The following is a 15,374-nucleotide window of genomic DNA, read 5'->3' on the forward strand; positions in this document are numbered from 1 at the left end:
GAGGGAAAGGCATGAAGCGCACGTGACCTCCATGTCAGAAAATGCCTGCTTGTGTCTGTGTATGTGCGGATGGATATGTGTGTGTGTGCGAGTGTATACCTGTCCTTTTTTCCCCCTAAGGTAAGTCTTTCCACTCCCGCGATTGGAATGACTCCTTACCCTCTCTCTTAAAACCCACATCCTTTCGTCTTTCCCTCTCCTTCCCTCTTTCCTGATGAGGCAACAGTTTGTTGCGGAAGCTTGAATTACGTGTGTATGTTTGTGTTTGTTTGTGTGTCTATCGACCTGCCCGCACTTTCGTTTGTTAAGTCACACCATCTGTGTTTTTAGATATATTTTTCCCACGTGGAATGTTTCCCTCTATTATATATCTTTTCTTTTTGTTCTGAATATGGCTGTTGGCCAAAGCTGTAAATTTCTTACACCTAATTGCATGTGAGCACTTGCTAATGGTGCTGATATGTACAAGTCTTACAAGATACCTTCTATCTAATTTAGCAGATTGTGGTGGCACAGTGGTTTAGGCAGCTGATTTGCATATAGGAGGATGCCAGGTCAGATCCCTGTCCTGCTATTCAAATTTATGTTTCCTGTAGCTTCCAGGAATTGTTTATGTCATATTTTGGATTGGTTCCTTTTTAAAAGGTTATTCACATTTATTACAAGAATCCTTAACAAGCATAACTCATTTACAAAAGTTAAATATTCCAAAATGCTTGCTTAAACCATTATTGAGGTGTGTTTGACAGTCTGCGACTCTTACTATGTTGAATTAACAGAGCAGAAAGAGAAGATTCCTGGAAGAGTTGCACGCTCTGTTTCAGTTTCCTTTACTCAGAGTGAAAGTGTCGTACAAGTGATTACGAAAATTGCAGTGGAAAACATTGCAGAAAAGTGTTGTGTGTCATGTGTAGCCTCACTCACAAAATACCGAGAATCCACACATCAAAACAAGCCCTCAAATATTATTTCCTATATATATCTTTGCACAATAACCACAACAATAAGACTATGCAAGAAGTAATGACAATGAGTCTTGCCTTGTACAATTTGCAAACAGAATAGGAAAGGAGGCAATAAATCTGATACAATATGAATTTTCTGTCACAAACCATATAGTGGTTTACAGAATATAGATGGAGACATAACATCGTAAGTTTATGCACAGTACACACCCCTTGGCTAGAATACTCTAAGAGAAGGAACATTATATGATGTGACAAAGAAGATTAAAGGAAGCTGTCATCACCAGTGCATGACTATATGACAACATTTACCTGTAGTTCATGAATCTGTAGCTGGTATTTGTGCAGAGCTGCTTGAACTGCAGAAATTGTGCTCTCAGCAAATGCCTGAGATGTTGGCGTGCGCATGGAGCGCTTTGGTGACCTGTGTAAAATAGAAAATCAAACAATAAACTACATCCTATGATTTATCTACAGATTGGTTCACATGTTTAATATTTAAGTTAACGATATAGCAAGCTTTCCCTCGTACCATCTTCCTTTCATATTATTCAGCTGAATTTCACATATTTTATTTTCTGAATTGTCCTAGGCACAATATCGTTTAGTGTCAAACAGTAATTGGCTTGTTCTTGTCAAAATGTTAATATAAGCTGCTGATCCACTTTTGTTTCCTTCTACGTTCCTTCCAAAATACACATTAATTCTATTCACACTGCTGCTGTATGTAATAAAGTTTAAAAATCATAACAAATCACTTTGTATAACTCGGTTGTTTTATTACATGCAATTCCTCTGTTTCTTTAGGGGCAAAATACAAATAAAAGTGATAATATGCAATAAAACAATTTTGTTAGAATATATTTTTGGTAATACACTAATTCCTGTCATCAGATCTCATACAGTATTCTAAACACCCCCCGCCCCTCCCCCCTCTCCTTTTAAAAATCACGAACTTCTATATTTCATAATACTCTTTTCAGACTACTTATACTCCATGATTTATCGACTAACATCTGTCAAATACAGTTGTACCTCCTATGATTTCCATACCAAGGGCAATATTTCTCTAACTTATTCTGACTGTGCTCGATAAAATATAAATCTGAAACAATTCAGAAGATCTTGATAGTATAGAAGGCTTTCTGACAACACAATTAGCAACACAAAAATGGGACAGGAGAAACCTAACACAGACTTGTTGATGCATTCTTGCTGGAATTACCATTGGAAATGTCACATAGAATTCATTTTCCATTTCCAAAGACTTTGAATGAAGCAGCAGACATTGTAGTGGCATTAGCTGAAATTGATATGGTCACCAAACTGTGGGGAAAGAAAGACATTTAACAATGGATATCAGATGTTTTAAATGTGGTTGTCAGGGTCATAATAATTACAATTGTAGAGAGTAGCAATGTCAACCATGTAAACATTTTGGACACTCCAAACGGAACTGCAAATGCAAGCGTTTGCAGGGACAAGAGAAGGTGGTCGTGGGAGAGACCTCTTACCCCACTGTTAAAGGGGGCAGGAAAAAGTAAGTCTGCTAGACAACACTTGCAATAAAAGTTAGCCAGGTATCCTCTGATTCGCTAGGTGAAAGGAAAGTTGTGCAAATTCTTATTAGATACTTGATCTCAAGTAGTGGTGGCAAGTAAGAGTTTATTTGGTGAAGTAGAATTAAATCTGCCATGATGGAGGTTAAGCGGCATAGGTGGATTTCATGTAGGTCCACTCAATTCGGCAGTGCTAGGATTCCAAGTGGGGCGAAGTTTCATCCAGGTGAGTACAGAAATTCTCCCTATTGTTGACTGTCACTATGAAGTCATGACTTCATTTCAACTTGGTTTTACAGCTGGAAATTCATCACTGTCACAAGGAAGGCCCGGCATGTCCGATAAACCTGCTGAACTGCATACAATGTCCTTTACAGTCAACTTGCGGGATAGCATACCAAAAGGATACTGGAATGTTAATTTGGGTAGGAGCTGAACTGCCACTTAATTCTTTTTGTGAACATCTGCTTGAAAATAAAGAATTATCTAAAGCACAATGTCAGTCCCCAGCTCTTGGCTAATACGCATCTACAGAGAGGTAAGTTAAGTGTTTATCTTTTCCCGTGTTTTCCTTGTAGTACATTTCTTATCTGTGGCACAATTTTCATTTCTTCTGAACAGCCAAGTATGTAGGTCATTAACGCATCAGCATCCATTGGCGACACATCAGGAGGGTAGCAAATCATGTACCTAGGATTCTGTCTGCTTTTATGGTTTACTTCTTCATTTAGACTTGGTACGATGTGTGAATGCTATGTGCAGGCAGAGGAGGAGCTGGCCACAGTTCACGAACAACTGAATGTGCTTTTTGCTATGGTCAGTTGTCTTGAGGCTGCTGCATTGCAGTGCAGCAGTGGCAGAGAATCTGGTGCATATGGGATGCCTCAGGTGCTGCTCATTTTGCCCATGGGCTCTATTGCTGGGGCACCTTCTAGTGCACACACCATGGTGGATCCACAGCAGTGTGAGTGGCAGGTGGTAATGCTTTAGCATCAATCAAGGTGGAGAGCCAATGTGGAGATTGGCCTCTCCCATTCACCTTGTGAGTGGACAGGTGGCTGCTCCTTCAGCAGGGTCTGAGCAGGCACACAGGGGAGGGTTTACTGGTTATCAGGAGCTCCAACGTTAGGCATAACATGGAGCCCCTTAGACAGATGGCATTCAGGACTGGAAAGAAAGCCAATGCACACTTGGTATGCGTGCCAGGAGGCCTGGTCCGAGATATGGAGGTGGCCCTGCCTGTGCCTACTGAATGTGCAGGGTGATGTCATCTGCAAGTTGTAGCTCCGTCTACACCAATAACATCTGTCGGATGGGTTCTGGGGTCATCCTCAGTTCGTACAGGTGGCTGGTACAAGTGGTGAAGGCTGCTGGCCTCTTGCATGGGGCGCAAGCAGAGCTTGCAATATGCAGCATTATTCCCACAGTTGATCGTGATCCTCTGGTTTGCAACTGAGTGGAGATTTCCAAACAAAGGCTTCGTTGACTCTGTGACAGTCTTGGCTGGCGATTTCGAGACCTGCATTATTGGGTGGGGATTCATAGGACTCCTCTTGATAGGTTAGGTGTGCACTACGCAAATGAAGCAGCTACTCAAGTAGCAGAGTACTTACAGAGTGCACATAAGGTTTTTTGAGGCCAGGTGGTAGTTTGAGATATTCTGATAAGCATTCACCAGTAGACACACAGCAAGGGAAATAAGACCATGTTAAGAGTACAGACATTTCGTCTTTCAAAATTTTATCAGTAAACTGTTGAAGTATTCACAACAAAGTTCCCAAATTTACTGCACTCCAGGAAAGTTCTCGCACTCAGATTATTCTTGTGACCGAGAGCTGGCTGAAACCCAAAGTGGAAAGCTCTGAGTTATTTAGCGAGTTGTGAAAAATATATCGGAAAGACAGGTTAGAGGCCAAATGAGGGGGAGTATTCATTGTAGTTGACAAGAACAACGTCTCTATTGAGATCGAAGTTGAGTGTGACAGTGAAACTATCTGGTCATATATAACAGGTGTAAGTGAAACCAAGTTAATTGTTGGCAGTTTTTAGTGGCAGCTTGATTTCGTTGTGAGAATTATACACTCATTCAAAGAAATTCTATGGTCAGTAGTGATTTGAACATGTTTTCTCAAAACTGTCTCAAACAACTAGTTCGGCAGCTCACATGCAACAGAAATATCTTAGAGCTCGTAGCTATGAACAGACTGGACCTTACTGACACCCTAAGTATAGAAAAGGGGATTAGTGATCGTGATGTCACTATAGCAACTATGGTTAAGAAACTTAATAAATCAGTCAAGAAGGCTAGGAGAGTGTTTCTGCTAGACAGAGTAGATAAGCAGTTGCTAACATCTCACTTCAACAATGAACTGACATCACTTACTTCCAGTACGATGGATGTAGCGGAATTATGGACGAAAGTTTAAATAGATTGTAAATTGTGGTCTGGAGAGTTAGGTGCCTAGTAAGAGGATTAAGGATGGAAAAGACCCACTGTGGTCTAATAATGAAATCTGGAAATGCTATGGGAACACAGGCTGCTGCACTCTCAGTTTAAAAGAGAATGCACAAATGACAAGAAGCAAAGGTTAGTGGAGATTCGTGAGCCAATGAAAAAGTCTATGCACGAAGAATACAACAATTACCACTGTCATACCTTAGCATAAGATCTGGCAGAGAACGCGAGTATTTTCTGGTTCTATGTAAAATCACTAAGTCTCTCTCAGGCTTCCATCCAGTCTCTTGTTGAATAGTCCGGTGTGGCAGTTGAAGATAGTGATGCAAAACCTGAAGTTTTAAATTGCACATTCAAGAAATGCGCAAACATTTCACCATTTGACCAATGAACAAACACTCATATGGACAAGGTAGTAAGAAAAAGGAAGGCAGATTGGGTTTAATGTCCCATTAATACTGAGGTCATTAGAGACTTAGCACAAGCCTGATTGTGTTAAGGATGGGGAAGAAAATCAGCCATGCTCTTTCTAAGGAACCATCCCAGCATTTGCCTGGAGCAATTCACAGAAATCACAGAAAACTAAAATCTGGATGGCTAGATGCACTTCCAAACCGTCATCCTCCTGAATGCGAGTCCAACTTGGTAATAGGCATCCCTGGTGTAGAGAAACAACTGAAGGATTTGAAAGCAGATAAGTCACCAGGACCGGATGGAATTCCAATTCGGTTCAACAGAAAGTACTCTACAGTACTGGCCTCTTACCTAGCTTCCATATATCCCGAATCCCTCATCCAGCACAAAGTCCTAAGCAACTGGAAACAAGTGCAGGTGACTCATGTGTATAAGATGGATATAAGAACGGACCTGCAAAATTATTGACCACTATCCCTAACGTCAGTTCGCTGCAGCATCCTTGAACATATTCTTAGTTTGAATATAATAGATTTTCTTGAGATCAAGAAGCTTATTTCCATGAATCAGCATCATTTTAGAAAGCATGGCTCATGCAAAACAGCTTGTCCTTTTCTCATATGATATACTGCAAACTACGGATGAACGACAACAAGCAGATTTCATGTTTCTGTATTTCCAGAAAGTATTTAACATGGTGACCAACTGCAGGCTGGTTCACAGAAATGTAAGTGGCTCAAAGACTTTTTAAGTTATAGAACCCAACATGTTGTCCTCAATGGTGAATATTCATCAGAGACAAGGATATCATCAGATGCCACACAGAAGCATGATAGGACCACTGTTGTATTCTATATACATAAATGATTTGGCAGACAGTTTGGGCAGTAACCTGTGTTTTTTTTTTTCTGATGGTGCTGTGGTGTAGGATGAGGTGTAGAAGTTGAGTAGCTGTGGGAGGATACACGATGACTTGGACAAAATTTCTAGGTGGACTGATGAATGGTAGCTAGCTCTAAACGTGGAAAAATGTAAGTTAATTTGGATGAGTAGGAAAAACAAACCCCTAATGTTTGGATACAGCATCAGTAGTATCCTGCTTGACAGAGGCACATCGTTGAAATATCTGGGCATAACGTTGCAAAGCAGTATGAAATGGAACGAGTGTGTGAGGACTGTAGTGGGGAAGGTGAATGGTCAACTTCAGTTTATTGGGAGAATTTTTAAAAAGTGTGGCTCATCTATAAAGGAGACTGCATATAGGGTTTTGATTTGACTTGTTCTTGGGTACTGGTTGAGTGTTTGTGATCAGTACCAGGTTGGATTAATTCGATTAAAAGAAGACATCGAAACAAATCAATGGTGGCCTGCTAGATTTGTTACTGGTAGATTTGAAAAACGCGTAAAAGTTATGGAGATGCTTTGGGAACTCAAATGGAAATCCCTGGAGGGAAGCCGACCTTCTTTTTGAGGAACAGTATGGAAAAAATTTAGAGAACTGGCATTTGAAGTTGACTGCCGAATGATTCTACTGCCACCAACATACACTGCGCGTAAGGGCCAAGAAGATAAGATACAAGAAATTAGGGCTCATACGGAGGCATATAGACAGTCATTTTTCTGTTGCTCTATTTGTGAGTGGAATTGTGGAGGAATTGAACTAACTAGTAGTGGTACATGGTACGCTCCGCCACATGCTGTATGGTGGCTTGCGGAGTATCTATGTAGGTGTAGATGTAGAATGTTCTACGTGGCATAGTTTGTCATACATGCAGGAAATTGAGGGGAGCAGAGTTATGTCTATCAGTATTTATAACCTTAGTTCTGAAGAAGTGAAGCTATCACATGATATTCTGACAGGCAGCTCAGAAGTGATGGAAGAGAATGAGATAGGTATGGATTTCATGTCAGTTTATGTAGCACTGGGAAAGTCTGTCATTTTTAACTGCACTGAGGAGAAAAGTATCACATATAGAGGGAGAGGATAAGGAGTACGTAGAGAGACCATTGAAAGAACACACTGAGTTATTTGATCCTCCAGGACCACTGCCTGCTATGCCCACTTATCGTATTCCCACTGGGAATGAATCGCCTGTCTATAAAAAGGTGTACGGAGTTCTACTGCAAGAAGGGATCACAGAAGAGAGAAATAGCATCTTGTTCACATCTATTGTCATTGTGCAAAATAATTCATCAGATGGCAGTAACATACACAACTTTGGTGCAGCCACTGTTAGTTGAACCAGAAAACAGTTACAGACACCTGCCCTATGCCTATTATTACAGAGACTAATCTAGGCCAGTGTCAATGTTTTGCAAATATGGACCTACAAAGTGGGAATCATCACTTAGAAGCAATGCCTTTAGATCATCTGAAAATTGCATTCTCGACTCTGTATAAGTATTGTCATGTGCCATTTGGAATGATAAAAGTGTCAGCAACCTTCCAGCACCTATTAGGTTTCATATAACAAGGAATTAAAACAAAGCATGTAGGATCTATTTAGAAGACAACATCGTGTTCTTCAAGGATTTACAGGAGCATGTAGAGTGTTTACGTGAAGTCTTTGATCATTTATGTGCAGCATGATTGACACTCAGCCCAGAAATGAGCCATTCTGTGACACCATAAGACTGTTAGTTTGGCCAAATATTTGGCCTGGATGCATACCTGCTGAACTGCGACTTCTTGATGCTGTGAGAAATTTCCGTTCACTACTGAACAGGAATTACAGACATATTTAGGCTTAGCTTATTTCTATAGAAAACTGATTCGAAAATTCACTGAAATTGAAAAACCCCTCACACAATTATTAAAGAAAGGAGTAAAATCTGACTGGTGTCTGAATTGTGAAACAAGATTTGTAAATTTGAAAGATTTATTGACCACTAGTCCAGTTCTCACTTCTCCAGTCTATCAAAAACAATTTATACTGTTGTGTGATGAAAGTAATTTTGTCGTAGTTAGCATTTTAAGCCAACAATTAGATGGACAAGAACACCTCAGCAGCATATGCATCAAAGACATCTTATTACTGCAGAGAAAAATTTTCAACTATTGAGAAAGAAATGTTAGCACTAATGTGTGGAGTAACTTATTTCTGCTGTTATATGCATGGACAACAATTCAAAGTAATGTGGTATTGAAATGATTACTAGTATTCAAAAGACCTGATAAGTCACTTGACTAGATGGGCAGTACAATGGGGTGAACTCGATTTTGAAGTAGTACACGGACCGGGTAAATCACTCAGAAATGTAGTTGAACTTAATTACAAAATATACGCTATGGAATGCGCCAGTATAGACAGACGAATGAATGAGAGGCACTCAGACTGTCAGTGATTTGCAAAACAGCCACAATTTAGCATAGAAGACAGATCACTGTACACGGAGACAGAGGTGGGTTACACATAGAAGTACCACCAGAATCATGAAACAAAGTGTTGAGGGATGCACACAATTCAATTTTAGCTGGACACAGTGGCTGTTGAGTCACAGAATACAGAGCAGCACACAATTACTGGTGGATAGCAGAAAATCAAGATTTAAACCATTACGTCAAAAATCATGTGCCAAGCACACAAAGAGCAAAACTCGTTCACGGAAAGATTACATTGCAAAAGTTACTAGAGGTTGATAAACCATTTCAGATGATTGGCATGGTTATACTTGGACAATTTGTTCAAACATCAGTGGAAACTTTCGTGTGCTTTTCATGTCCACGATAGCCATAACTATCCAGTAGGTGGTGCAAGCGATGGTTAACAAATGGATACTACAGTTTGGAACACTTGAGGCAATGATAAAGGACCAAGGAATGAATTTTATGTCTAATTTAATGAAGTGGTTGTGCCAGTTATTAAACATTAAGAAATTCAGCATCAGTGCATTACACCCGCAAGCAAATGAACACATTCAAAACAGAGAGTACAGGCTTATGCCCATATGAGGCCGTTTTTGGTCAGATGATATCTCTTTTTCAGCTGTGTAGGATTTATCAGTGGCTCAAAATTTCTTGAAATTGTTGAAAAAGATCTGGCACGAAGTTAAAAAGGTGAACACTAAAGCCCAGGAAAGACAGGAAAGTACCCATACAAAAAGTAAACCTTACCAAAGTATCATGTTGGACAATGAGTGATGCCAACCAAAACCTATGCACCAAAGAGAGAGACTAACAAATTTGGTGTGCATTACCAAGGGCTCTCTCAAGTAATAGAAATTACATCCTCTTTTAATGCTAAACTGTAACTATCAACCCACACATCAGCAGAGCATGTAAGTCACGTGCCCCATTTTAAAGGAACCCCAGTGGCGCTGCCCCACTTCCACCAATACCTTCAGAAGAGGAGAAGGGGCTGTCTGGGGAAAGGGAAAAGAAGGGTAAAATCAGGCAAGAAAAATAAGACACTTCTATAGTCATTCCATCACATCGCTATGCTCTTAGGCCATCAACAGGAATAATAAACTGATAGGAAGATTTAGGGGCACCACTACTACCCAAGAGCAAGAGGGAGCAGCTCCTGCACCAGGTGTTGAGTTTGGGACAAATGGGAAAAGGGACACAGGATGCTTCGTCATAATAAGTCTGCCATGTGGCTGTGGGGTGACAGAAGGCTTTCAACATATGTCCACTAACAAGTGGCACATTCTTCACACAGCAACCAGATGTAATACTATCATATCATCAGTGGACTCTGAGGTTGGATTGTAATGCTTGTGCTAAGGAAAATGAAATTCAGCAGTTAGAAGACTAAAATTTGTGTTGATAAACAAGACAAAATTTTAGCGATACACAGCGAGAATACCATTGGCTACTGTCAGTTCCTATACAATTATAGAGTCAGCTGTGCCAATCTATGGAGTCTCATGCATTGGACAAAAAAGGGTTGGAACTATGTAAACTGAAGGGAGAGGAGAGGCCAGGGGAGGGGACGGAAGGGATAGGAAAGGAAAGGAAAGGAACTAAAGGTGCATTGGGACTCTATGTGGAATCAGCAGTGATGAGTGAAAATGCGAGCAAGACTGGGACTCGAATCCGGAATCTCCTGCTCACTAGGTAGTTGTGTTAACTACTATACCACATGGACACAATGTTTATTGCAAATGCATGAGCTATCCCAGCCTGCTACATGGCTGACTCACATACCCACTAGCACCACCTATCCACAGTCCCCATCCATCTTGTCCCATGCTCACTAATTTTTGATCCCCACTGGAGGTCAAACGTAAATGTGCATTTGCACTACAGGTTGTGGATTCATTGCACAATGAGGCAAATCAATTATATGATTGTGTGGTGTCAGAAAGAACAGACAAACAGATGTAGAAGTCAACCTGGGAACAGCAGACCTAAACACCACACAGCTTACCAGTCTTAAAAAGGACAGCTGCTCTCTTTGGCTGCAACACTGATGTCCTACATTTGGGCATTTGTTGACGCCACTAATCATGGTGTGGGCATACTCTGGGAGCATTTGGATATTGTAGACATCCAATTAATGACTGCATACATACAATCATTTAACACTCATACTCATACACCCAGCTCTGTTTCTAGAAGGTTTACACAAGATTCAAGCTGATATACCTGCACCATTAGGGTTGCTTACAGTGATAGGAAAAAAAAATTATCACTATACTATTACATGGCCACCATTACTAGTACACGAGAGTGCACATGGGTGAAAATTCAGGAAAGGTAGTGTACCAGAATAGAACACAAACTGTGCTCTGTGCCCTAGACAAACTAATGGATCCTGAGCATGGATTGGCGCCAAACAATGCCCTGTCTGTTCAGCAACTTCAGGAAGAGTAAGCCCCTTCCATAATGCTGCTTTGCGTGTCAATGGCCTGGGACATTGGCCAACCTCCACGATACTTCTGTAGTTCAACCCACTGTGTGTGTCTACAGATGGCCCTTGCTGACTGACCCTGTTCCACACATTTATGTGCGACACAGAAACACAGCCATTTCTACAGAGTCAGCACTGGGGCCACTGCATTTAAAGTCCTGAGGGGACCAGCCTGTCACTGTCAAACAGCTGGGCAGTGGTATGATATCCAATGTCTGCGGTCAACACCATATCAATGATGCTGCCATCACTACCATCTCCAGGCCTTGAACCTCTGTCACGGAGCGAGGTGGCGGAGTGGATAGTACACTGGACTCACATCAGAAGGATGATGGTTCAAACTCATGTCTGGCCATTCTGATTTAGATTTTCCTTGGCCATTCTGATTTAGATTTTCCATGATTTTTCCCAAAATCCCTTCAGACAAATGCTGGTGCTCAGAACGGCAGGGCCGATTTCCTTCCCTATCCTTTCCTAATTCAAGCTTGTGCTCTGCCTCTGATAACCTCATTGTCAGCAGGACATTTAACACTAATCTTCTCCTCCTCCTCTAACCTCTGTCACCACTGACCACCCGGGGGCTTGGGCAGTTCAGCACTCTGCCTGCAACCTTCAAGAATCTACAGCTGGGGTGGGGGGTCGGGCGACCAGCCCATCCTGCTCAGCTGAGATTTCAGTGGAGGACTCTTTTGCCCTGTGTCACTGGGGGCAAGATGCAGGGCAGGACCAAAGTATTCCCGGTGACACTAGCCACGTTGGGCTGACCATTAGGAATTGAGAGACTCCATCGACACTCAGTAGCCACAGCGTAGCACATAGTCTATGCTGCAAGCCTAAAAATGTGGGCCAGAGGTTGGCGTACACTGTGTCAATGTATTTCCCATGCTCTCCATCAACATTTGCAGCATCAAAGTCTAATGAAAGTAAATAAACAGCAACAAAGGGTTCCTTGTACTCATGAGCTGCCTTCTCTGCCACATCTGCACCCACCTTTGGTGGAGAATCATACCTATCCAACCTACACATCCTGTTATGGAGGAATGTAGTGCTTAGTAAGAAAATAGACTGAAGTTTAAACTCAAATTATGTCTTTGAAAGTGGAATAACAAATATGATTTCTGTATTAAGTAATTGCATTTTTTTGTGTAATACTTGCAGTACAAGAGTTAAGAATGAAATTTGGTTCTGGCCCTGGCAGCCAGGCAGTGGCCATATGTGTGTACGTTGCATTTACTTTGTGTGTGTGTGTGTGTGTGTGTGTGTGTGTGTGTGTTGTCTAATTCGAATGCAGGTCTTTTTGGCCAAAGGCTTACTTGTTTCACAGTCTTTTTGTTGTGCCTATCTGTGACTCAACATCTCTGCTATATGGTGACTAGCAATATATCCTTTTCATATTTTCATCAGTTAAGAAGACAGTTATCGTAATCACACAGACGAAAATTAGCAAATCACAAACTACTACACCTAGACCTGGAATACAGCTGCACATACCTAGGTGGTGGTGGTCCCTGTTGGGAGAGATGTACATGGGGTGATGTGTGTGGTGTAGAGTCAACTTCCCGTTCACGTGATTCTGAATCTTGAATCACAGCGTGAGCAATGTCTCTTAATGCACCTTGCAACAAGTCCAGTTCTTCTTGCACACGGGACACTTGGCTCAAATTCTGTTCTGCTTCTCCACAGCGTTCTTCCTGGAATATCAGCATTTAGGACATTTTAGAGTTTTTTAGTGTGTGAAATTTAAAATCTCCAGATCTTTAAAAACAGTGTAAAAATACCTCATTAGTCACTCCTCCAACAATTTATCAGTCTATTTGGATTCAGCAATGTAAATTCCACACAATTCTAATGTTTAATACAAGCACATCTTGATTCTGCCAGTATAGAGACAGCTGACTGTGCTCTCTGCAAAGTTACATAAATGCTTTATTTTAAATATTAAATACAGTAGGTAGCTGAGTAGTAGAAAAGGAGCAGTTTTATTACAACTACTTTTTAAATAGCAATCTTTTCCCTAGCAATGGAAAATCCAAGATAGAATGAAACAATATTATGAAAAGGATAGTTTCTACGCACCATATAACAGAGATGCTGAGTTGCAGATAGGCAAAACAAAAAGACAGTCAGAAAATGAGTTTTTGGCCAATAAGGCCTTCATCAGAAATAAACACACACACACACACACACACACACACACACACACACACACACACATGCACGCGCGCGCATGCGTGCGACCACAGTCTCTGGCTACTGAGGCCAGACTGCGAGCAACAGTGCATGATGGGAGAAGCAAGTGGGTGATGGGAGTAAGGAGGAGGCTGGAGTGGGGAGGGGGAGGCGTAGCAGGGTAGGGGTGGGAGTGGGAGATGGTAAAATGTTGCTTGTGAGATCACACAGGGTTGAGGTGGAGAGGGTAGGGCAGCTGGGTGCAATTGGGAGACTAGATGAAGGGCAGAGTGGGGGGAGGGGTGGTAGTGGACAAGGAGAGAAGTAAAAAGACTGTGGGTGTGTTGGTGGAAGAGAGGACTGAGTAGTGCTGGAATGGGAAGGGGCTAGACGGGTAAGGACAATGACAAAGGAAGGCTGAGGCCAGGGTGGTTATGGGAATGTAGGATATATTGCAGGGAGAGTTCCCACCTGCACAGTTCAGAAAAGCTAGTGTTGGTGGGAAGGATCTAATGAAGGTATTATTGGCCAAAAGCTCTCTTTCTGACAGTCTTGTTGTTGTGCCTATCTCCGACTCAGCATCTCTGCTATATGGTGAGTGGCAACTATCCTTTCCTAATATTGCTACAATCTTTGCCCTATTATACATAAATATGCATAAAGTTGTTTAGAAGTAATTCCCACAATTACTAGAATTAATGAATGAACACTAGTCATAAGTTGTGCATACTTTTAGAATGGCTTTTTCTGCCCATAAGGGAGGGGGGGGGGGTCTATGATCTCCCCCCCCACCAAAAAAAGCAATTTTACTAAATAATTTTATATTTTTAGATTGACAGATTTCCAAATTTATTGGTTAACTTTCATAGATTAAATCTGAACACAGACAAAGTATCTAAATATGTTAAGGAATTCTAGAAATTACAAAGTATGTTTAACAATGGATACATTTCAGTGCGGGCCTGTTCTTGCGGAAAATAGACAAAGGGAGTGGCCTCGGTAAACCCGCTGGCTCCTGGGATTGCAAAAGTCTACACGGAACATTCTACATCTACATCTACATTGATACTCCGCAAGCCACCCAACGGTGTGTGGCGGAGGGCACTTTACGTGCCACTGTCATTACCTCCCTTTCCTGTTCCAGTCGCGTATGGTTCGCGGGAAGAACGACTGTCTGAAAGCCTCCGTGCGCGCTCTAATCTCTCTAATTTTACATTCGTGATCTCCTCGGGAAGTATAAGTAGGGGGAAGCAATATATTCGATACCTCATCCAGAAACGCACCCTCTCGAAACCTGGCGAGCAAGCTACACCGCGATGCAGAGCGCCTCTCTTGCAGAGTCTGCCACTTGAGTTTATTAAACATCTCCGTAACGCTATCACGGTTACCAAATAACCCAGTGACGAAACGCGCCGCTCTTCTTTGGATCTTCTCTATCTCCTCCGTCAACCCGACCTGGTACGGATCCCACACTGATGAGCAATACTCAAGTATAGGTCGAACGAGTGTTTTGTAAGCCACCTCCTTTGTTGATGGACTACATTTTCTAAGCACTCTCCCAATGAATCTCAACCTGGTACCCGCCTTACCAACAATTAGTTTTATATGATCATTCCACTTCAAATCGTTCCGTACGCATACTCCCAGATATTTTACAGAAGTAACTGCTACCAGTGTTTGTTCCGCTATCATATAATCATACAATAAAGGATCCTTCTTTCTATGTATTCGCAATTCTGAGGAGATGGTCCCTCAGATTGGTAGCCAAAAGCCCAAGCATTTCTTCCACTAAGATGACAATGTTTTTGTGGTGTGAGAGCATCCATAGAACATTGCATTCACATTGGAAACTGAGGATAATGGTTGTCCACCTTTCTTTGACATACATACGGCACACATCATCTGCAATAAAGAAAGTTTCCTGGCTGAACAACAACACCTGAAGGAAGTTTTCCAC

At 41.6% G+C, this 15,374-nt stretch overlaps 1 protein-coding gene across 1 annotated transcript in view; it reads right to left on the minus strand.

Moving 5' to 3' along the window:
- The window catches only part of LOC124595467 (rootletin), a 252,703-nt gene that overhangs the window by 205,255 nt on the left and 32,074 nt on the right, over positions 1–15,374 (minus strand). The window contains exons 7-8 of the mRNA XM_047134220.1: positions 12,740–12,939; positions 1,278–1,389 (exon numbers count right to left, since the gene is read on the minus strand). Coding sequence (XP_046990176.1) covers positions 1,278–1,389; positions 12,740–12,939 — 312 coding nt within the window. The remainder of the gene's footprint in view (positions 1–1,277; positions 1,390–12,739; positions 12,940–15,374) is intronic.

This window comes from Schistocerca americana, chromosome 2, assembly GCF_021461395.2.
Source record: "Schistocerca americana isolate TAMUIC-IGC-003095 chromosome 2, iqSchAmer2.1, whole genome shotgun sequence".
NCBI classification, from domain to species: Eukaryota; Metazoa; Arthropoda; class Insecta; order Orthoptera; family Acrididae; genus Schistocerca; species Schistocerca americana.